This window comes from Dipteris shenzhenensis, chromosome 2, assembly GCF_047967505.1.
Source record: "Dipteris shenzhenensis isolate YYH24624 ecotype China chromosome 2, Dip_SZ_1.0, whole genome shotgun sequence".
Lineage (NCBI taxonomy): Eukaryota > Viridiplantae > Streptophyta > Polypodiopsida > Gleicheniales > Dipteridaceae > Dipteris > Dipteris shenzhenensis.
Window position 1 is genome coordinate 14,602,014 of NC_141597.1, and position 22,745 is coordinate 14,624,758.

The 22,745-nt window shown below is 42.5% G+C and overlaps 1 protein-coding gene across 1 annotated transcript; it reads left to right on the forward strand.

The window, feature by feature from the left end:
- The first annotated feature begins 302 nt into the window (after nt 1-302).
- Nucleotides 303-15,323, forward strand: LOC147904366 (alcohol dehydrogenase 1-like). The gene is made up of 10 exons (XM_087394144.1): nt 303-570; nt 5,832-5,968; nt 6,242-6,288; nt 6,503-6,825; nt 13,526-13,608; nt 13,739-13,814; nt 13,951-14,012; nt 14,129-14,224; nt 14,423-14,584; nt 15,044-15,323. The coding sequence occupies exons 1-10, from the start codon at nt 534-536 to the stop codon at nt 15,152-15,154; spliced, it is 1,134 nt and encodes a 377-aa protein (XP_087250270.1). The 5' UTR covers nt 303-533; the 3' UTR covers nt 15,155-15,323.
- Nucleotides 15,324-22,745: the final 7,422 nt, after the last annotated feature.

Genomic DNA, 22,745 nt, shown 5'->3' on the forward strand with positions numbered 1-22,745 from the left:
GAGAACTGAACAACCTAGGAGAACTCCGATTGTGAGGTTGTAATGAATTTGCTTAGCAATTGCGCCATGGTTGGAGAGGAGTCAGACTTTTGAACAAAAAAATTGCACAAAATGCAAGCTCTTTGAGTGTTACTTTTCAAATTGTGCATGGAATGCTTTTTTGAGGTTGATGGGCGTCGGGCGACATCTGAGGCCGCGGCTTTCTACATGATTGGAAGATCGAATCAAAAGTCGTGAACACGACGAGATGACCGCATCAATCGTCCACAATTTATTCAAACTTTGCGAATGCATTTGAATTTTGCAGCACGAACCGACAGTTTGACGCCACACATCGGTGCTTATCATCTCAAGGCATGACTGACCAGCCGCCAAAAGGTTCCCTGTCAACTCACGTGAAGACTGTGCCTGTTCCCTCCTCCTTTTATCTCGCGAATGAGGGCGTTGTGCTCGTCCCTGCTCTCTTCGTCAATCAGTCCTCGGTGCGCTACCCCAATCACAGATCTCATAGAGCTTCTTCTGGAACCCACTAAATGGCACCAACAACTGGACAAGTGATCACTTGCAAAGGTTTCGCTGAACCGCACTCTTTTGTTCGTTTACTGTTTCCTTGCTCACTGAGTCACTATATACGTGAAACCTCTCTCTCTCACACACGTACACACACGCGTACACATGCTCGTTTACATGAATATGGATGGCATAGCGTTCTGGCGAACATATAATTAGCTGAAACCACGTGTAGATTTGCGAACGCACAAATTATCATGGGCTAATTAGTACTATGGCGTCCTAAGATTTGCAACTAGGAGTTTTGATAAGATAGGTACGAAATCTTACTGTCTTTTTTTTCAAGTAAGTTGAAACTGGTATATCCATATTTTCATCTTATGCACATAGGACTCGCTTTTCAAGGGGCATGGCTAAGTTCTGGCAGGGTTCTCGCTTGCACAGTGAGTGACGGATCATGTACTTTTATCTCTACGACCTTTGACTAGTGGACAAAATGGTGTCCTCAATTTGTCCAAAGATTGTTTTATTGGCAATTCTTGCAGGAGAAGTGCTGCAGTGACGAGCTTTTGAAGCTCACATTTTGGTTTTAAAAAAATTGCTATTGCTTATTGTTTCTTCCTCTCTTAGTTATTAATTTTAGAATGATCTTTACGATCATTTGCGTTTATGTATTGTTCTAGATTTGCGAAGGGATTCGTCAAGTCAATATATCCTTCTTTGTTTCATCGCAATCTGTGCCTCATTTGTTTTGCAACCTTGAGGTTTAGTACTTTCATCGTACGGGATCTACCAAAGAGAACTCACCTTACCTTTAGTTGAGCAAAGACCTATGAAAATTCAAAGGCAATGACCTTCAAACATGGAAGCGGTGGTCAAGAGATGTTAACTATGATGACGCACCGTAACGCATTCAGAAAATGAACTATGAACACTCGCTTGTACAAATGCTGCATACCAAAGTTAAACCTACAAGTCCTTCAAATTTTCCAATAATTGGACCACCATGGACGATTGGATGATAGAGAGCATCGTCCCTAAACTCAAACAAATATATATAAGAGCAAGTTCCCATATACATTAGTCTATCGTGTAAACAAACTCAGTCAGCAATACAAATTTCTCCGCATTTTTCATATCCTTAAGGTTCCAAGATTACACATATGACGTTTGTGTTTCATCCCCAACGTGGCTTCAATCAAAGCTATAATTGTACTCAACCCTCAAAATAGTTCACCCTAATAAAATGAGGGTCAATCTTTGTAGCACGTCACGTTTTGTGATTTCATTGAGTCGCTTGGCAAACTTAAAGTACAGACTTAAATGCAGTGGCAAAAGGTGAGGATAGTTTGCAAATATGAGTATTGTTTATGAATGTATGGCTTGAATTTGGAGGAAAACCGACTAGAGAAGACTCCTGAAGGAGATAGCATGGAAGTACGGAATTCACTTATGCAAGATTGCCTTAGGTCTGTAACTGATAGGCCTCAAAGGTAGTGACTAAAATCATTTGATCCTCTATCAAAGGCAATGCATGTGACTTTTTACCTCTTGTTAATAATGTAAGTATTGAGCAAAAGTGCTCATCATCGCTTGTGGAGTTAGTCCTATGGAACTCCCATGTGTTCATGAGCCCAGGCTATAGGGAGCTCTTGACCTAGGATAAGAAAGGGATTTGAGGTCTGAGAATCAGGGTTCTCTAAAGTGTGGGGCAATGGTATGTTGAGGTGGCATTTTGCATTTACTATGCCTAGGTCCATAGGTGGTTTGATTTGAAAAATATGGTTTCAATTTGAAAAAGGGGGAGGAATACCATGTATTGCAAGAAAAGGCTGTTATGAGGGATCTGCATAAAGTGGTTGGGAGGAGTTTGACAACAGGAAGAGGCTGTGATGGGGTGAGGCAAGAAGCAAATCGAGGGGGGTGTGGCTGCACTAATGTACAAGAGATCCCACTTCTTTTCTATCTACTTGCTTTAGATAGAGGCCATATACCATAGATGGAAAGAGCTCAAGGGGATATATAAGTCCAGTTTCCCTCTGTGGTTTCCCAATAGATGATGAGCCATTTGGAGGCATGATTCATGAAAATTGTGCTGCTTGTGGCCTTGACGGCCTTACCTGGGAAGAAGTGCCCAAGAAAGGACAGACTCTCCTCTACCAGTTTTGGGATATGGTATTCGAGGATAGGGGGAGCGAGAGTAGAAGAGATGATTAACTGTACAGTATGTTGTATTACGACAAAATTGAACTATGTATGTTCACCCCTTAGCGTTACGCTTAGGGTTTGTTTACACCATTCTCAACACCCCCTCTTAAATTGCATTGGATAGAAAGAGGGTGCTTGTACAAGATCCTTTTGGATTTTCTAGAGCATATGATAGCAGCCAAAACTGGAAAAGAAAAAGTATGTGCAAGTGTGAGTACAGTAACTATGCAGCGGAAGTCTATACAATGAGTACAATTTAGATCTTGTACATTGATGATCATGTCCCCTCTTAAGCTGTAGATTATCCTTCGCCTTTGGAAACAAAACCCAAAAGGTATAGTGAAGGGAAGAGGGAAATATGCATAAATGTAAGAAGTCCTCTTGCATAAAACAATAGTTGATTAGTCAACGACTGCATGCTACTAATGGCTAATCCAAAGCTGAACATGTTATAAGTCGGTGTGGACCATGAAGCTGATGTGTAGAAGAAGTGGGATGTGAAGCTGATCAGTGTAACTGAGAAGAATGTCACCAAACCAATAAAGATGGCACGCACTGCATACTTATGCTGAAATAGAATAAGATCTCTTGAATAATGGCATATGACAGAAAACTACATGATCATTCTTGGGTCGAGGGGCGGCATAATATGAAGGATTGGAGGAGCAAGTATGGTACTTTCAGGTAAGAGACTCTGCTATGTAGGAATGTCCCCATGGGGATGGCCCGATAGCCTGAATGACCTGGATGGTGTGAATGATTTGAATGCTCAAGTAATGTGAGCTGAAGGTAATCTGTAAAACGGGAGTGTTTGAACATCTATCACAATCACAAGCTTGTCAAGGAGTTAATCGTAAGAAGTCCGAGTGTTTGAACATCTATCACCATCCGATGCAAATGTATCTATCACAAGCTCATCAAAGGGCTAGTCATAAGAAGGCCTAATAGCCATGATAGCAAAAGGGAATTTATGAGATGTTCCAGAAGCATGTGAGCTGCTGAATACTGATATGACATAAGATAATGTTGTTTGGACAAACTGATAGTCTTGGATAACACTAGAAAATTGCATCAAGTATGGACTGTGCAAAACAGTCATAAGTGCATGCTAGAACACTGTCTTCCACAATTCGCTCTATGGCAAAGACCAATAATGTCATTTGCACTATGGCAAGACTGAACTGACGTTGAAGTGTCCTTAGGACTGATCTACTGGTCTGAAATGGTGATGGAAACTCAACATATAAACAATGCATTGTGGCATAAATCTCTTGAATCTAGTGGAGATGACAGGGCCTCATGCTGAGGGCTTATTTGCATATCTGCATGATCAAATATATGTTTTAGATTTTGTTCCATGCAATCATGTGATGGTTGTACATCGTCCTCCCGTGCTGATTTTGTTGAAGAGCCTCATGCTGAAGGCCTACTTACAAATCTACATGATCAGAAAGTGGAGTTTGATCCATGCAAGCAATGTGACTTTACAAGGGTGGCATGTCTACTGCAAATAAGTGCTAAGTGTCCTAAATCCAAAGGAAAGATATTATGTGAGTGAATAACTGTCCTGAATCCAAAAGAAAGATTATTCTGCAAGTGAATCACTGATGTGATGATGTGTCTGCTACCATGTGTATCGTACCTTGAAGGACCTATGTGCCGCTGGCCTCTGTATGGAGGAGAGCTGAGGCTGGGAATGGAGAAGAGGAGGCAACAATGAAATTGGAGGAGCATCATCCTCTAAAATTATCTGCCGAATGCTTCAGATGGAGCTCTGGGGGTCCAGAAGCTTGAGCTCTTTATATATGCATGGTTGTTTGTCTTTCTATATCTTTGTTCAGGAAATGAACACTCTGATCTGAAACTTACTCAATGGGACACCCAAATCTAGTCGTGATATTTTGATAGCTAGCCACACTGTTTGCATCTCTGAGTGCCCCACTGCTTCTACCCATTTTGTATAGTAGTCTATTGCCACCAGAATATACCCATTATTAGCGTGCTTAGCAGGAGGCTTGATTGGCCCTATAAATTTCAGTCTCCATTTCTGACATGTCTCCAAAGAGAGCACAGGTTGATGTGGCATTATATCTAACTCAGTTGGACTACCCTTTTTTTGGCACTGCAAACATTGTTTGGCATGCTTGTAGGTATCCTTAAGCTCTGTAGGCCACCACAAGCCTGCTTGCATGGTTTTTTTGTCAGCTATTTCTCCCGGAAAATGTTCTACTGAAATTTCCTGATGTGCCTTGCCACCATTGGATCCCTCTCAAAATCAGGGACATACCTCTGGATAACCTGGTCAATACCTCTTTTGTATAAAACATCTGTAATTACAAAAAGGACTTGGGACACATATTTCAGGAAACAGACCATCAGTCAAGGGCAAAAACAACTGATCATACCAATCATCAGTATTAAGGTGATGAACATGAAGAATCCATGGAGAGGGCCTTATTTGATTGAAATTCCGATGACGGTCCATCACACATGTTGTTTAATACTTGCGAACCACATCTTGCATTGGGTTGGTATGAAAGGTGTAGTTGAGATAGGCAGTAGCCACATTCGATCCCTAAGGATGACCATACAACCCAAGACAAAATGCCTTTTGAACTGTAGAAGATGGTGGACGGGATTTTAAACTAACCTCCACAAGGGATGGCATTATGCCAACCAAACTCGGTCTTCATTCTGAGCAGGAAAATAGTACCAAAACAATTCACTGTGGAGTGGTGGTTTTGGTGAGCGTAACAATTATGAATGTGGTGTTACATGGTACCACTGGGACCTTGGAAAGAACAAGAGTCCCAACTTGATCTAGTAATGCATCAAGTGACATTGTTAACCTGATCGCATGTCCACAGATACACTATTGACATCTATTGTGGAATAAATGTCCTGGTGTGTTTAATAACAGCTTGTGATTTCAAAGAGTTAATATGTGACCGTATTTATGCATGCATAGAGAGAGAGAGAGAGAGAGAGAGAGAGAGAGAGAGAGAGAGAGAGCGCCGTGGGGTGGGGGCTTCAAGTGGGGGATCGTTTCTTTCTGTTATGATTTAGAAAAAAACAGAAGTAGCTGACATTACATCATTTCGTAATGAACTTAGCTGCTGTTTGCTGGGCACCAAAGGAGCCTCTTGTCCTGGAAGATGTACAAGTTGATCCCCCACAGGCTGGTGAAGTCCGTATCAAAGTCTTATTCACATCAGTTTGCCACTCTGACGTGACATTTTGGGAGGACAAGGTTAGTAAATTGAAGGAGACTTCTATTCAAAACATTTGATGGTATATTTTTCATGTCAGAAAATCTTTAAGAAGACTGTTGGCACCACAGTACTCCAACAATTCAGAAACTTCATTACAGAAGTGCAATCTTTGTGGAAAAAAAAAAGAATACAGAAAAATTAATTCCCAGGATAATTACAGTATCTAGTGTTCAACTGTCAAAAAGAGGGGCTCTTGAAATAAACAGTAGGTACTTAAATGTTGGCAGTGATTCTCTAAACTGTTGTCGCAGCCAAAGTTGGGCATGTTCCCACGTGTTTTCGGGCATGAAGCTGCCGGGTACAGCTCTCTCTCTCTCTCTCTCTCTCTCTCTCTCTCTCTCTCTGTGCGCGTGCGTGCGCGCGTGCGCAGCACACTGCTTAGAAGAGAGGTCCTTTGTATTAAACATGCATCAAAATGTAAACATCTAGAAGAATTGATTGTCTGATTGAATGCATGCCAGTTGTCCATTATTTGTAAACCTCAACTAACTCACTACTGAAAAACCATGCAGCGTTGTTGAGAGCGTTGGCGACGGTGTGACAGAGTTGCAAGAAGGGGATCATGTTCTTCCTGTATTTCTTGGAGAGTGTAAGGAATGTATTCATTGCAGATCTGTCAAGAGCAACCTCTGTGAAAAATTTAGGCTCGACAGAAGAAGAGGTGTTATGCTCAGTGACAACAAGAGCCGATTTTCTATCAAAGGGAAGCCAATCTATTTTTTTTTGGGATCAACGTTTAGTGAATACACAGTAGTGGAGCATGGTAATGTTGTCAAAGTTAATCCTGCTGCTCCACTCGAAAAGATCTGCATTCTTAGTTGTGGCGTTACTACAGGTACTTTACATTCTCCCGCTCAACTTACTTTTATCAGTCTAATTAGAAATGTGCCATAAATAAACCCATAGTGCTTGCGGGTGCTCTTGTAATGGTAGACAGGGATCATGTTGAGTGGCCTTTCTCTACTCATTCTTGATAGGCATAGACTTATCCTTGATAGCTGCCCTTGGTCTGAGGTGTCATGCCAAGAAATGTCAGTGTGTGGCAAGGGTATCTACAAGACGAGTCTCGAATCTACAGAGATAACCAACTTAAACGTACTCCAAGGTGCAGAAAAGAAAGTAGATGTTGATGAACTTGCCAAATCAAGTACAAAAAATGTGCTATCTACATGGATTGTATGTGGCTTCAAATCATTGAGTGATGGGCCACAAACTGTTGAAGTGAGCATCCAATGGATTGGGGAGGAGTCAGCAATAGCTCGAACATGCTTAAAAATGAGCTCAAGGTCACAAAAGTAGCTCGGAGGTTCTTGAAAGAAGGCACGATTTCAATACAAGGATGGCAATGGAACACTGTCTATTGTTGTTGTGCCATTGTCAAGTGGGATTCTTGTCATTTTTGTTACAGCGGGTTAAATGCTGCCTGCATGCTACCAACTAGGGATGCCTTGGTAAGCAGCCAAGAAGACCAGCAGCATGGGCTCCACGAGCTGTGACAAGCCATCAGTAACAAGTTTTTGGGCAAAGCAAGGTCGGCCAATGTGGTTGTTTTTCCAAGTTTACAAAGATGACAAAGATAAGTTAACCAAGGTCTTGCGTGGATTCCGGTTGGATATCCAGTGGTTGGTTCGAAGTTTCAGACTGCATGGCTAGAACATGACATAGAAGCTTGCCCGAAATTTTGAGCTTGTTCATAAGGGTCATGGTTTCTAGAAAATTCCTAGGGGACTTGAAGCATGACACTTTGTAGCACCTCAGATAAGTGGCAACCAGCAGCTTAAGAAGTCCGGAGAGGCTTAAGCAAGTGGATGCTATGGTGGTCTCTTCAATTCTGACGAAAAAACAGAGGCAGGACCAAGAACATTTCTGTTACGACTAGCATAATCATGGCCATGTCAATTGTAGCCTCTCCCTGTGTAATCTTATCAGTGATGTGTCGCTTTAACGAGTATATAAAATTTGGACTTAAAATAAATCTTGAAAAACATAAAAGTTTCTAATGCATAGTGGAATTTGCAGTACAGACCTCGAAAATTCAATTAGAAGCTGAGCGCTTGTGATGCTTTATGTAGGGCTGATGGGGGACCCTATTGACTCACTCTCAACCATTCACCATAATTTTCACAAGAAAACATTTGTAAGTTAGAAACATTCTTGGGTATGGGTCACCATGGGGGCCCCTATTGGCCAATCTGACTCGTTCTTATTCTTCGATCTTCTGGAATCTACTCCAGGCAATAATTCCTCCAAACTGCCTGTCATCGATGGACGTCAGTAGCTGCTCTAGGGAAGTCTCCTCCTAACCCTTGATTGACACTGAGAACCTCTTCTAATGCATACAGCCACTTCTATGATCTCCAATAGATGGCTGGTCTGCATCTTGGAGTAGGCTGGTCTGTCCAAAGACTGATCTCTGTGAGTCTGCTGCTGATCTTCCTGCTGATCCTCCTGTCCACCAAAATATGGTAGATGTGCCTCTTTGTGTGCACCTGGATAGTCCATTAAGCTCCTGCATAAATGGGCCTTTAGGGCACTAGGCCCCTTGGACTGGCTGACCAGACTGACAGACTGGTCGACCACTCAGTCAGATCCCCTAGACTGGGACGACTTAGTCTGGCCCCTTTCCATATTAGCCGACCCTTGGACCTGGCCCTGCCCTAAACATATGCTGTTTCTGCCGACTTACAGTAGCCTCTGCTACAAGTGTCTTGTCTGCTGAACTCCTCTGCAGTTGTACAGACATCTCCAAGCCGCTGCACTTGCTCTAGTACCTGCTGTACCACGTGTCCATGATGTGCTTGCTACTGCTGCTTCTGTACCACCTTCAGTACCTGCTGTTGTACTAGCCCAAGTATCTTCACAACCTTGGCTAAACAGAAAGTCAATGTGCTGTCCATGTGGCAGCCAATCTACTGCCAACATGGAAAGCCCTAATCTGAACTCTCTATCCCACCCTATACAGTGAGTTATCCTCCCCCATGTCTTCCTGGGGCTCACAAGTGGGTAGGTGACCCTCATATTCCAACACCTACAATGGGTCCACATTCACATGTTGATGCCCATGCTCCATCAGCTCCCTCAAAAAGCTCTTTAGAACAAGTAGAGGATGTCAGCAATATCTAATCCATGCACCCACATCTCCAGGGCCTGATCTGCAACATCCATGAGCAGTCGAATCTAGTCTGGAACATTGGTACTCTCTAGTCCAAGTCGCTAATGGTCGGAAGGCTTCAGCATCCCAAGGTACCAACAGAACCATTCAGTCATCCCCTCAAAAGATAGGGACCGACCAAAACTTGCAAGGTACCAAAGAATTGGCACCATCAGCGTCCTGGTCATTAATTCCCTGTATAGGGAGATTCTTGTAGATGGTCCACGTTGGTCCCCATTGGTATGAATCCCTCCAGCCAACTTTGGAGTGATTCTATCACCCATTGATCTTCTACTAGCATGGTCATCTTTGACCTTCAAGTGTTGAAATATAGGCCTAAGTGTGGTCCCCCTAGGTACCAAGTGGAGAAAAAATTGGAAATGGAGGCCAAAGGGCCTCATGCCCTCGCGCCTTGACACATGGCAGTGGGCTTGGGAGAAATCCAATATGCACATGGGATTATTGAGTGGCCTAAGGTATATGGGCTGAGTGAACCTCCTCATATCCCTCTCCGGGTTTTTGGGGAGTGAGGAGGACTATGCACAGCTATCTCACTCAGCGCACTCCATGAAGAAACATGGCACGATCTACACACTTCTAACATTGTATCACCCGTGGAACCTTTGTGGTGTGACGTGTGGCGACTACGCAGCGACTCTGATCTCTAATCTCTGCATGAACTACAGTGGACTGCAGCCTTATAGTGGGCTGGTTGGGGCCCCTGCTATTAAATTGCGACTCCGCACTGTGTGCTGGACTACATGTGCATGCGACTCTGGGTGGCGGCTACAGCTTCATGATGACACTTGGCACGCATGCGTGGGATGCGGCAGCCTGCATGTGCATTGTCAAACTGACTTGACGGCGGCACCTGATTTGGTGGCTCTGAGTGACTGTCGTGTTGATCTGATGAGCACCTGTGTGATTGGTCAGTTCTTGAAATATAGGCCTAAATGTGGTGGCCAAAGGGCCCCTAACATCTCCCTAGGTACCTTAGACTAAATGGAGAAATAATAGAAAATGGAGGCCAAAGGGCCTCATGCCCTTGTGTTTTGACACGTGGCAGTGGGCTTGGGAGAAATCCCATAAGCACATGGGATTACTGAGTGGTCTAAGATATATGGACTGAGTGAACCTCCTCCTCATATCCCATCCTTTGGGGAGTGAGGAGGACTATGCGCGGCTATGAGGCTGGGTCCCCCACACCCCGTGCAATCCATGAAGACACGTGGCACCATCTGCGCACTTCTAACATCAAGTTCCCTGGTCTCTACCATGAAGGCTTTGATAGGATCATCATCCGATCTTTTCAGCAGAATGCGGTGGGGCTTGCCTAGAGAAGCCTTGATCACCACTTTTGATCCGAAACTTGAACTTGTCAAAGTCTCCGTCGCTAATCTCAAAGGTAACCTTGTAGCACACGTCGAAATCCTCTGCAATGAGAGATCCCCCCTCTGTTTGCACAGAAGGATTTCACCCTCTACCTTGGAAGGCATCAACCAGAGGGACCAGCAGTGGGTTCAGCATAACATCCAGCATAGCATCCAACAGGGGGTCCAGCAGAGGGTCCAGCATAGCATCCAGCAAAGGGTCCAACCTCTGTTGCTGGTCTCTCGTCTACCTCTGCCAGACCACGTGCTGGTTATCTGCTGACAAGGAATAGTAATCCCATATCAATGCTGAGGAGCTGTGTGTGTGTTGATGGAAGCACAGTCCTTTTGAATAGCCTACTGCTACTGGAGTTCTTAGATGCTCACAGAGATGCTCTTTGCCGCTCTTGTTTCTCCCCTTGGGGGCTGGTTTTCTTATGTAATTAAGGCTGTGTAAAGACTGATCTTTTGATCTCATATAATACAAATACTTCTTTTTGCCCGATGACGACGACGATGAAAGGCTTTTATTGTCAAGAGCAAGAGTGGCAAATGGAGGTCACAGAAAAAGAAAGATGCCGAGAATGATGACGGGGATGCTTTTGATGATGAAAACAAAAGGAGGAACCAGAAGAAGTGCTTCTATTGTGACATGCCTGGAAACTTTGCTAAAGATTGCAGAAAGAAGAAGGCTGACCAATTGTGTGTGTGTGTGTAAAGAAGGGGGACCAATCAGACACAGCATCTGGTAACCAATGAAAACTTATTTGTGATGACACCATGTCCCATTGAAGCAAAGTATGCAGACGTAAAGGTGATATTGTAGCAGATGTCGGGATGATGGGATCTGAGGACCAGCCCAGTACCACCTGCAGAAATTGAAGAGCACACCTAGAGATGAAACTTGATGAGCAAGAGATCACTAGGGGGAGCACAACTACAGGGTTGCACATTTTTTTCGTGTCATCATCCTTCCTGTCGTACAGCTTCATCTGGGCTTCCTCTTGAAGCAACGGTAGACCCAGCTCCTCGAATGTGAGTGGCCTCATCCGTTCTCAAGCGGTGAGAGTCATCACGAACCCTCGGTAGTGTCTCAGAAGGGCTAACTGGTTATTGTCTACCTTGTGACCAATTGCTCGGAGTCATCACCAACCCTCGGTAGCTCTTGGAAGCTATTGACCAGGAGCATGGCTTTGGTTAATGTCTACCTTGTGACCAACTGCTCTGAGTTGATCCCTAAGAATCTTCTCCTTCACTAGGAAACTGAATAGTTGATTTTGAATCTTTCCTATGCTCTTGGTCTCATAGAGATCTTGTAAGGTCTTCCATGCCTCTTGTGCTATATCCGCCAACTAAATGTGAGGTATCAACAAAATCTGCAGGAGTCCCGATGACCATGGAAAGAGCTACTGCACTTCTCAAGTTCCACACCTTCACTGGTCCAACACATCGACAGATTTTAGCTCCATGCCTTCCATCATATCCCAGATCTCCCTGGTCACTAGATGGCTACAAACCTTCACTTTCCAGATTTCCGTCCAGCTTCCCAAACTTTCCGAGGTTCAGAAATAGTTGGGTCCATCCAGCTTCCTAGACTTCCAGAGTATGCAAACAAATAAAAGGGGAATATGGCAAGATAAAATAGCATTCAAGGGCCAGCATGCACAGTAAGAAGAGGCCAAATTTATGCTTTAGCATCTAGTAGAGCTGTTCGATAAGGAGCTTGTGGATGCCTCTAAGATCCTTGATGTGACTCATGAGGAGACAATATGCCCAACATGCAGGGCGCTTTCAGGGTCTTTTCAGAGTTAGAGAGAGCTTTTTGATGTGAGGTGGCACAACACCAAACGGTGCCCTTGCACATGAGACCCCTGCGATCAAGGATTCAAAGAGGGTAGCGCTTCACATCATGTCACTTGAACAACAATAGCTCTATGCCATTGATGCATGGAATGACACTAAGTGTTAGTACTCTTGTGGACAATGCAGAACACTAGTGCAATATACAGTCAGAGCTCTTGCTAAATGCATTGATGGGCGATCAGGACACCCGTAAAATTAAACCCATATGATAATTGCATCTAATCCCCCCTCAACATCATTGTCATTATGACCTTGTTTCTCAGATTCTTTTCAGTTGCAATCGCTAAAGTTTGGGCACACACTTTGACAAAGAAGTATCTTGGGCTCTACTGAGTTTGCATTTGTTCAATATAAAAAAGCCCGAAAATTGGAAGGCAAAGGCAAGTTCCAAGTTTAAGGAGAATGCAGAGTTTCAAGGCAAAAAGCAATTGCTTTCTTCATGGCAAGAGGACGTGATGCAGGAGGGCAGGAGGCAGAGACATCTTTTTTAGGAAACTAAAGATGATGGTGAGCCATGCTTTACAATGATTGCAGTTATCCATCCCTGACTATCAGTGTACGTTCTTGATGGGTGCTCATGCATTGCCATGAGCTGATGGTCTTTGTCAGTCCAGAGGAGAGCATGAAACTTGTGCTGTCATTTTTGGCATGGCTATTTAAATGATGAGAGATTATCTATAAATTAATGCTCTTATATCCCACATCCAAAAGTGCTTTTGATAATAGTGAAGGGGAATTCTCATAGCCACTCCTTGCCAAGACTGTCAAAAACTGGTGAAGTGCTGTGTTAGCGATAAAAGGGGTTTTCATGGACACTCCCTGTGGAGCATGATGAAAAACCTGTATTAGAACAGCAATAACTAGGCATCTAAAACATTACAAGGCAGCAGAATTTCCAATAGTAGCCTGGCAAGCATTCATAGGGTCCAGGCAGGACTGCCACTGCAAAAAGTCAGGAGTAATCCAGCCTTGAGAGCCCTGCCATTGGTTTTAGATTCAGTAATTACTGCAGCTCCACCTTATTTGATGACTCTGTGGTTTCTCTCTCATGTTTGAAATGCAGCTTGTTTGCAGATGTCGCACGTGTATTTTTTCTAATAAATAATAGCATGAGCACTGAGATTCAATTATTCTTCATGTTTATGTGACAGGACTAGGATCTGTGTGGAAGACAGCCAAAGTGGAAAAGGGCTCAACTGTAGCCATCTTTGGATTGGGGACAATAGGTCTTGGTGTAAGCCATTTAATTCGACACTCTTGGACTCTCACTAGAAGTGATATATATTGTATAAAAATGCATCCTCATTTCTTTGGAGAAGTTTTGCCCAAACATGATAAGGTTTTTTGGATAATTACACGTGCAGGTTTCTGAGGGAGCAAGACTAGCTGGCGCCTCTCGCATTATAGGGGTGGATATCAATCCGACAAAATTTGAAAAAGGTCAGAAAGAAACATCGTTGTAGGCGCTAAGTTGTTAAGAATGTACCAATAGCAAAACTCTTCTTAGTACTTCCGTGCTGTTGAAGAAATAAACAGAGGCACCATTTTAATGCCAACTATTACCTGAGTATTTCAGCACGAACTTTGGGTGTAACTGAATTTATAAATCCCAAGGATCATGAACAACCCGTGGCACAGGTAAGCATACCTCATCTACATTTCCCTGTCCACAGCCTTCAGCCCTCCAAATGCCATTCCAGTGGATGTTGCATGCTGAATGCAGCTGTCACCATAGCTAAATCTTGATATGGCAGGTTATTCAAAATCTGACGGGTGGTGGCGTAGATTACAGCTTTGAGTGTGTAGGGAGCGCAAAAGTAATGGAGGCAGCACTTCTCAGCTGCCATGATGTGAGTACTTTTGATGCCCAGTGCGATTGATGCAATAGTGACTGCTCAATATGTGATCTCATGAAAGATAACATTTTGCAAAGCAGATAGAACAACGAAGGATATGTGTGCAGCTATGTTTGCTGTTGGAAGAACACAATCTTGGGGTAGTATGAAGCAGCACAAATGTGGTGAATAACTGTGTGTCATTATTTCCAGGGATGGGGAACAGCGGTTATCTGTGGAGTGGAGGGCGAGAGCAACACAATTAATGCACATCCTAACCTTTTCTTGTATGGGAGAACATTGACGGGGGCATTCTTTGGTGGAATGAAACCAAGGTCAGAGCTTCCCAATATTGTGGAGATGTACATGAAGAAGGTCTCTCTCTCTCTCTCTCTCTCTCTCTCTCCGCGCCTCCCCACCCCCTCAAAACAACACACACACACCCGCCCACAACTCCACACGAGTGCCCCATCTCTCTCTCTCTCTCTCTCCCTCTCTCTCTCTGCTTCCCCTCCCATCCCCCCCCAACCGCCTCCCACCCCCCCCACTCCACTCCACTCACACATACCCGCCCACAACTACACACGAGTGCCCCCACACACAATTCAGGCACCTTAGACGCATATCTTCATTCATTTAAGGGCGTACAGTTGGCAGAGCACGAGAGATTAAAAGAGATCTACAATGTGTGTGTGTGCATTCCATGCATTTACATGTCTTCATATGTGTTGAGAGCCATTCTATTTGGTTTAGCATGGAACTCTCTTGTCACCATCTCCATCAAGTAAGACTTTATTTTGTTCCTCTGAAAATGTGCAAACCCCTGTTGCGCAGGAGCTACAACTTGACGAATTCATCACACACAAGCTTCCATTTTCTCATATCAACGAGGCTTTCACACTCATGATTGAAGGGAAAAGCTTGAGGACAGTGATGAAAATGTGACATTCGGTTCCCATCTAGTATCATTCTTCCTGTGGAATCTACAACCTTCTAGACGTTTATGATACAAATCATTTTGAAATTAACACTCCTTAAAAATTCTCATGGAATTAAGACATTTGTAGCATGAATATCAAATAATAGTTTATAACACTAATCCTTGAACTCTATATATGGCTTCATTGCATTTTTCTTGTGATTAATTGAACGACGACGGAGATTTATGTTTGCTTGCTCTACCTATGGGGATGTTTTTCTTTCCTTTTGGGGGGGCGTGTTTAGGAAAAGTGTTTTTTTTAAAGAATTCCATGTGCAGTGCTATGTTTGTGTACTTTGACATCTTTCTTTACGAATTTGTCCTATGTATATGTACTCGAAGTCTTTCTGTTGCGTTAGTCTCCACCAAATAGACTGATAGTGCACTACCTATCCAATTCATCTTGTACCTCCTTGTGCACACTTAAGAATGGATGGAAATCAAAGACACAATTGATGGATTTATTCATTATATTCATGGGCAGTGTCGCCCATAACCTTCTTACAAACAAGCCATGTCTTCATGGTGTGAATCAATAGGCATGTGCATGTAAGAGAATCATTGACTCTAAAAAAATTAAATTTTGAATAGTTGAGAGCTTCTGAACATTTATACTCTAGTAGGACTTAACTCTATACCTATATCCCATTGAATAGTATTTTGGATGCACACCTTTGTCTTTATACTTCTAGCTTTGGACTTCAAAATTACCCTTAGATTAAAAAAGTACCGATATTCAAGGTTCCTCCATGGGGACTGAAATCAAATTTGGTTGGACAAGGTGGCCACTTTCATGAGCATATGTGCATGTGACCTCCAAGCATGCAAGTTCCCTTCCCCAACCCCCTTCTTACCACCCTTTGCCTACCCACCTGTCCTCTTTCTCCTCTTTTGCATGCTAGTAGAAGCTCTTTGTGAGTTAAATATCTTAATTAGTACCTCTACATGTGGAGAAAGTTGTGATTTTAAAGATGGAAATCTTAGCATGCATGCACGCACGCACGTACGTGGGCGCGCACACACACACACACACACACACAAATTGGCATCCCAACCTTACAGAAAGAAAGAAAAAATGATACTTGTCATCTCCAAAATATGCTTTATAAAATTAGAACCGATTTGCAATTTACAAAAATTAAGCAATATTTATAACCAAGCGTGTTTTTGCATGCAAAATTTAGTTACATAATAATCTCTCTTATTCTTACAAGAGATACATGTATCTATAGTATTCATCCATACATACTAATTATAGAGTAGATTTTTTTGCGTTGAGATATAGTTATTTGCAAGTCGTTAGAGTTCAATGTTGTTTCTACAAATTATACAACTAAAAGTATTGTAACTTTGATAAGATAATTGTATTAGAATAGGTTATGCATTTTTCTTGTTCTAAGAGAAGTTCATCTTATATCCAAAGAATTATTAGAGAATGAAAGGTAGATAGTGAAAGCATTTAAAGTTAAGCACATAAAGTGATAACAAGTTAGTGAGAAGATTAAACAATGAGATCATAAATTGGGTGTAATTATTGGAAATTTATTCATTTAGGAACAAAAGCCAATCAATAAATTTTTTAGAAACAATTAGACCTTCATTCTAAAAGTAGAGTTACAATGTGTAAGAGAATTGAATGCTATGTCTTAGAAGCAAAAAATGATATCATAATTAGTTACATGTACTCTTTTTTGTAGCCAACCGATGAAAGCCAATAGAACAATTAGTTTCAAAGTCTATTAGCCCTTGGGTTAGGCTAACATGGAGCTGCAACCAAGTGTGGAGACCGAGTGATGGCCTCAGAAGCAAGTGATGGAGTCTCAACCGAGCACCAGTTTTGTAGAGAGGGTGCAAAAAGTTGCAGTGTCACCACCAATCAGTAGATGCATGTTGGCGCACTAAATGCGTATCTATTTAGAAGGCAGATATGGTTAACAGGAAGAGAAGAGAAGAGGAGAACAGTGTGTCGAGTTCTCTTCATTTGTCTTGAGCTTACTAGGATAGGGAGTGTTCAGTGTAGGCCGAGGTGGCTTGGTTGTAACCAAGATAGCTTGATTCAATACAAGTTAATGTTGATTGTCTTTAAACACGACATTGTCTTGCACTCTACATTCTTTTGAGTATTCTTAAGTTGTGCGCAACTTAGTATTCTCCTGTCATCACACAGTTCTCCTACGTAGCTAACCCTGACCTCCGAGTGTTTATGGTTTTGGAGAAGAGTGAAGGCTCAAAACACAAGGCAAAGAAGAAAGATGCTGATAGTGATACCAAGGAGAGGAGATTCCAACTAAGAAAGACAAACTCAAAACCGAGCTAAAGAAGGCCTTAAAAGAATTGAAAATTCGAGGTAAGCCCAGTAACAATAAGAAATGTTGTAACAAGTGTTCCAGCCGTGGACATGTAGAAGAGGAATTCAAGACTAAATATTATAACACCTCCACAATGTAGGGGCATGATGACTCAAATTGTTGGTTCAATGGTAAAAATCACCTAGTGTCAGCAAACCAAGTGGCAACTAATGCTCGACCATCAAGCTATATCCCACCGCATCCCAAGCAGAAGGACAAAGGTAAGAAGTGTAAGGAGAAAACCGATCCATCTAAGATCAAGTGCTTCTATTGTGGAGAGAATAATCTCCCTTCTAACTATCTAATATGGGCGGAACATTTGAATTTCCTCAAGAATAACATGGAAAGAAAAGAGTGGATCCAAAATGCCGAGCAGTTGTAGCTGAGCTGCTACATGCAGTTGATGCGCAAGTGTTCACTTAGTCAAAAGGATAAGTGTTAACCCCACTAAAGACAAATATGCTTTGAGTAAATACATCAATTGGAAGGCTTAAAAGGAGTTGGTAGTCAAAATTGCAAGGGATTTGAAGAGAAAATCTCCAACAGTAGAAATGCCCAAGCATACTTAACAGTCTGTCACCGAGAGAGGAGAATCCTCAAAATCTAGGGTAAAGGGGCTAGTAAAGAGGTAGGTGCCTTGAAAATGTCAACATCCCCCCTTTTTCCTCCATGCAAAGACCCAATAAAGAGGCATTAAAAAGGGAAAATATGCTTAGGTGTCAAGATCTTACGAAAAGTTAAGTTCGTCTACATGTGGCATAGTAGTGGCCAACCAATGCCTTTAGTATTGGGTTTTTAAGTTTTCCACCAAGTTCAATTTTTTTTCTCATTTAAAAAAAAAAAATATATATATATATATATATATATATCCTCTCTCTATTGCGATGCCCTTGCAATTTGGAAAAGATTGCCAGCCCTTTCATTATGAAAAACATAGGGATGCACAAGATTGGCTCCTTTACCTTAAGGCAACTGAAATAAATCGAGTGCTTAACAAGAATCTAGTGCAAAACTATCCGGAGCATGGGAAACATTTAAGAATATGGAAGTCAGATTGAAATTTGCCAAGTTAATGCGAATAGGTCCATACTGTCGTGATTTATTTGCTCAGCAGATCAAGGAATCATCTGTGCAACCAAAAGAGGTGCAATGCTTAGCCACTATACCTATGATTTATACTCCGATAGTTGATAAGGAAGTTCCCATGATCACCATCAAGGTTAAGAAACAAACCATAAAGAGAGTAATAGTGGATGGGGGTTCAGGACTAAACATCATCTTTGAGGAGATTGCTTAGAGACTAAAGTTCAAGTCATATAAGCCATCACCTTTTTGAGCAAGCATGGCAGATCAACGACTAGCTGGCCCCAAAGGTACGTTGCAGGATGTGGTCATTCTATAGGCGGCATCTATTATACAGGTAGCTTCATTGTGATCACTGATGGATCAGCATGCCTATCCAATCCTATTGGGAAGGCCTTAGCTGAAGAGTGCAAAAGTACTCCATGACTAGGGTTCAAAAGACATGATCATCAAAATAGAGAGTCAAGATGTGTGTATACCGATCGACCCTCGAAAGGTTCCAATTTTTTGCCGACCAAAGAGTCTAGAGATCATAGATCCATTTCCTTTAGGATGTCGAGTCATGATTGATGGAGTTACATATCCTACCTGTAGATGAGATAGACATTTTTCAAGTTGTTGAAGACATCAAATAGAAGTTGAGGGATGAGCAAAAAAATTACTGAGGATATTGAAGGGGAATGAGAGATTTCTAAAATACCAGTGACTATCATTCGACTTGGTACTAAGCAGTTGGTTCTAGAGCCAACATAAGAACTAAACCTTAGAACATAAGATCACCCTGCTATGGTAGTGGTAAGTGCTAATCTTTCTTCCAAGCAACTCGGGATGCTAAGAGATTTGTTTGTTTGATACAAGGATGTGTTTGCATGGAGTTATACAGACTTACGAGGAGTTCCTCCTGAGTTGTATCAACATAAGATACCTTTTGTACCAAATGCTAAGCTGATTCGACAACAGAGGTACAGAAAGAACCCTAACTATGTCAAACATGTAAAATCCAAGTTGGATCAATTCCTATGAGCTAGGTTTATCTATACCATTGATCATAGTGATTGGCTCTTCCCTATTGTGGTTGTGCCTAAAATGGCAAACTCTGAGTCTGTGTGGCCTACACGAAGTTGAATGCCCAACCTCCGAGCAACAACAATAGAACAACCAAGAGGGGAACCTCCAAGGAACCACAAGAGGGAAGTACGGAGGGGAACAGTGTGAAGGGCCTCTGAGGATATGAAGAAGGAAACTACCAAGGGGGAAGAAGGCAATGGGATACCCAAGCAGGAAGAGGAGGTCATTGCCTAGGAGCATAGGGAAGTCAGAACAGATTGGGGCAATGATGTGCCCTCGTGAAAGACTAGGCATTGGCAACCCCCCATTGTTACTCTTCCTCCAACCCACTTGCCTCTATAGAACTTGCCCCATCTAGATCCATTCTCCTTAGACCACCTATTAACACATAATAATCATCAGGACCAGGCTACCACCGAGAGCTACTGGTAGGTGTTAAGGGAGAACATGGTGCATGTAGCATATGCATTTGAATTTTTGGCCAACCACTGGATCCCTCCCTAGGTACTCAAGGAAAACTTATTCCTATAGATGCGGTAGTGGGAGGATATGTTCCAGGTTCCTTGAAGAACAAACAAGAAGTTTGATTTGTCTACAAAATGCAAGTCACTCCAGGAGCAGCTAGATGGAAGAAACATGGTCTACAAAGAGATGCTCTAGAATTATTTGCAACTGTAGCAGGCCCACACCAAGTTAAAGACAGATCATGGCAACTTTTAGTGTGAGGTGGATAGGCTCAAGGCACTATCAACCAAGACCAAGGATAAGGTGATGATCCTCGTAGGGAAAACATGCAGCTATAGCATGACCTACAATACTTGTTGAAATAGAAGACCTCTGAAGCTTGGCAGTAGCAAGGGATTTGGACCCAAATCAAGGTCTTAGAAAAAAAATACATGCCTAAGATAGGTTGCTATAGATAACCAAGACCTGGAGGAGGAGAATGCACAGTTACAATCATAGCTAGACAGGCATAGCCAATTCCAACAGTTAGTCTACCTCCTCCAGGTTCCTGATGAGAATCTTAACAACCTGCCTCACCGCTGACAACCACCGGACCATGACGGCTCAGATGGCTAGGATGGTGTGTGGCAGTTGTCACTACCGAGTGGGCAAGTGGGACATCTCAAGGTAGAAATCCACTAACAAGGGAGTTTCTTCACAAGCTAAGGTAGTAGAGAGTATCTTAGCCCAGGCCCTACCCATGCTCCATTCATTAGGCTGAGTGGATGTAAAGAGATGGCTACACAAACGTGCTGCAATTTTGGGGATGTTGCTACATATCAGGATGTTGTAGTATAGGTGTAAATTTTGGCAAACACAACTGAGGTGGGTGTGCAAACAGAGCAAGGATGCAGAGCCCATTTTGCCAACTCAGGGTCTCCTTGTGTAGTCCCAACTACGAAAGTTATGCACCAAGTTTCAAGTTGAGAGGAGATGCCCATTGGTTACTAGGTTTATCAGTAGACAACGGAGATGGAAATTTTTTCTCCCCCACACTCAATGCACCAAGGTGTTTTAGAGCCAGTATAGCTATTAGTCTTGGTGTATGACTGAGAAATAAAGGCATTTAACCATTAACCATTTTGTTGAGGGGTGTGCTCAACATCAACACAACATTTTCAAGATCAACAAATGAAGGTTGATCATCACCAAATACGCCAATTGCCAAAGCCGTCCATGCACGAGCTTCCTACATACTATGGTAACCTTTTGTGGGAGCTCCAAAAGCTCATAAGTAGTCATGTGACAGAGGCTAAGTCCATGCAAGATAACTTACATGATCTATGTAAAGATCCCAATACTAACTTATTGGCAGGAGCGGGTCAGCTACGTCTAGTGCTACACGACCAATTTTGCAATGGTACTAGACATCAAAGAACCATATGAAGATCCAGTAGTCAAAGCCTGGACAATAGAGGCTTACGAACCCCGAGTGGCCTCCAATGGACATCACTGAGATTTATACGTGACCATCCAAGGGGCATTGTTTTGAGGCCAAACAACTGTGCTCTCCCCCCCGAGCTTCTACCATGGTCCTTATCGTTGACAGCCAGTTTTCCCCCAACCTCCACTCCATTGAAGGCATTGAAATCGATGACCTTTCAACTTCAACCCTGGAGCCACTGCATTTGGCCAACGGCTAGTCCCTGCTAGTCTGTGAAGGACATAGCTAAGGGTAGTCGAGGTGAAATGTTAGCCCTTGGGTTAGGCATGGCATGGAGCCACAACCAAGTGTGGACACCAAGTTTTGAACTTTGGATGTAAATGGTGGAGTCTCAACCAAGCACCAATTTTGTCAGCAAAGGTGCAAAAGATTGCAGTGTCACCACCAATCAATAGATGCAAGTTGGCGCACCAAGCGCATATCTATTTAGAAGGCGGTTTTGTTAGGTATCTTGATATGGTTGTTATTGGCAAAGAAGAGAAGCGTCTTAGTTGTTACCAAGATAGTTTGATTCAACACAAGTTGATGTTGATTGTCTATAAACACAACTTTATTTTTGTCTTGCACTCTGCATTCTTTTAAGTATTCTTAAGTTGGTATTCTCCCATCATCACACGATTCTCCTACAATACCTAACACCAACCTCAAAGTGCTTATGTTCACATCTATTCTGCACCTGAGCACACTAGCCTTAGGATTGCAAGAGAAGGCATCTTCATCATGCACAACACCCAGTTAGCTTAACACAGAGTACCTTTTCTGAGTTAGTCTGGGGTGAGGGAACCAAAGCATCAACAAAGTCCTATGCTTTGGTGTACTTTGTTTAAGATTGAACATTTTACATATGCCACTAGAGTTTTAAACAATGGTTATGAGCAATATATAAATCATTCACCAAAACTTAATAGTTTTAAAACATATACTTTGTGCTTTGGTGTATTCTCTTCCTTTGTGATTGGTTATAGAATAGATTGCCACTCATTCAGTTCATTCATATGGGTTATTCAATGTTCATAAAAAACTTCACATCTTTTAATACTTGTTAAACTTTGTTCTCAATTTTCTTTTGTTGAATAATAAAACCATCAAGGAGATCTATAGGCTTGAAAT

Coding starts and splice junctions, on each gene's coding strand:
- LOC147904366 (XM_087394144.1), top strand. CDS start 534: ATGGCACCAACAACTGGACAAGTGATCACTTGCAAAG. Junction 571..5,831: donor ACAAGTGATCACTTGCAAAG/GTTTCGCTGAAC, acceptor TAATGAACTTAG/CTGCTGTTTGCTGGGCACCA. Junction 14,585..15,043: donor TGGAGATGTACATGAAGAAG/GTCTCTCTCTCT, acceptor CCTGTTGCGCAG/GAGCTACAACTTGACGAATT.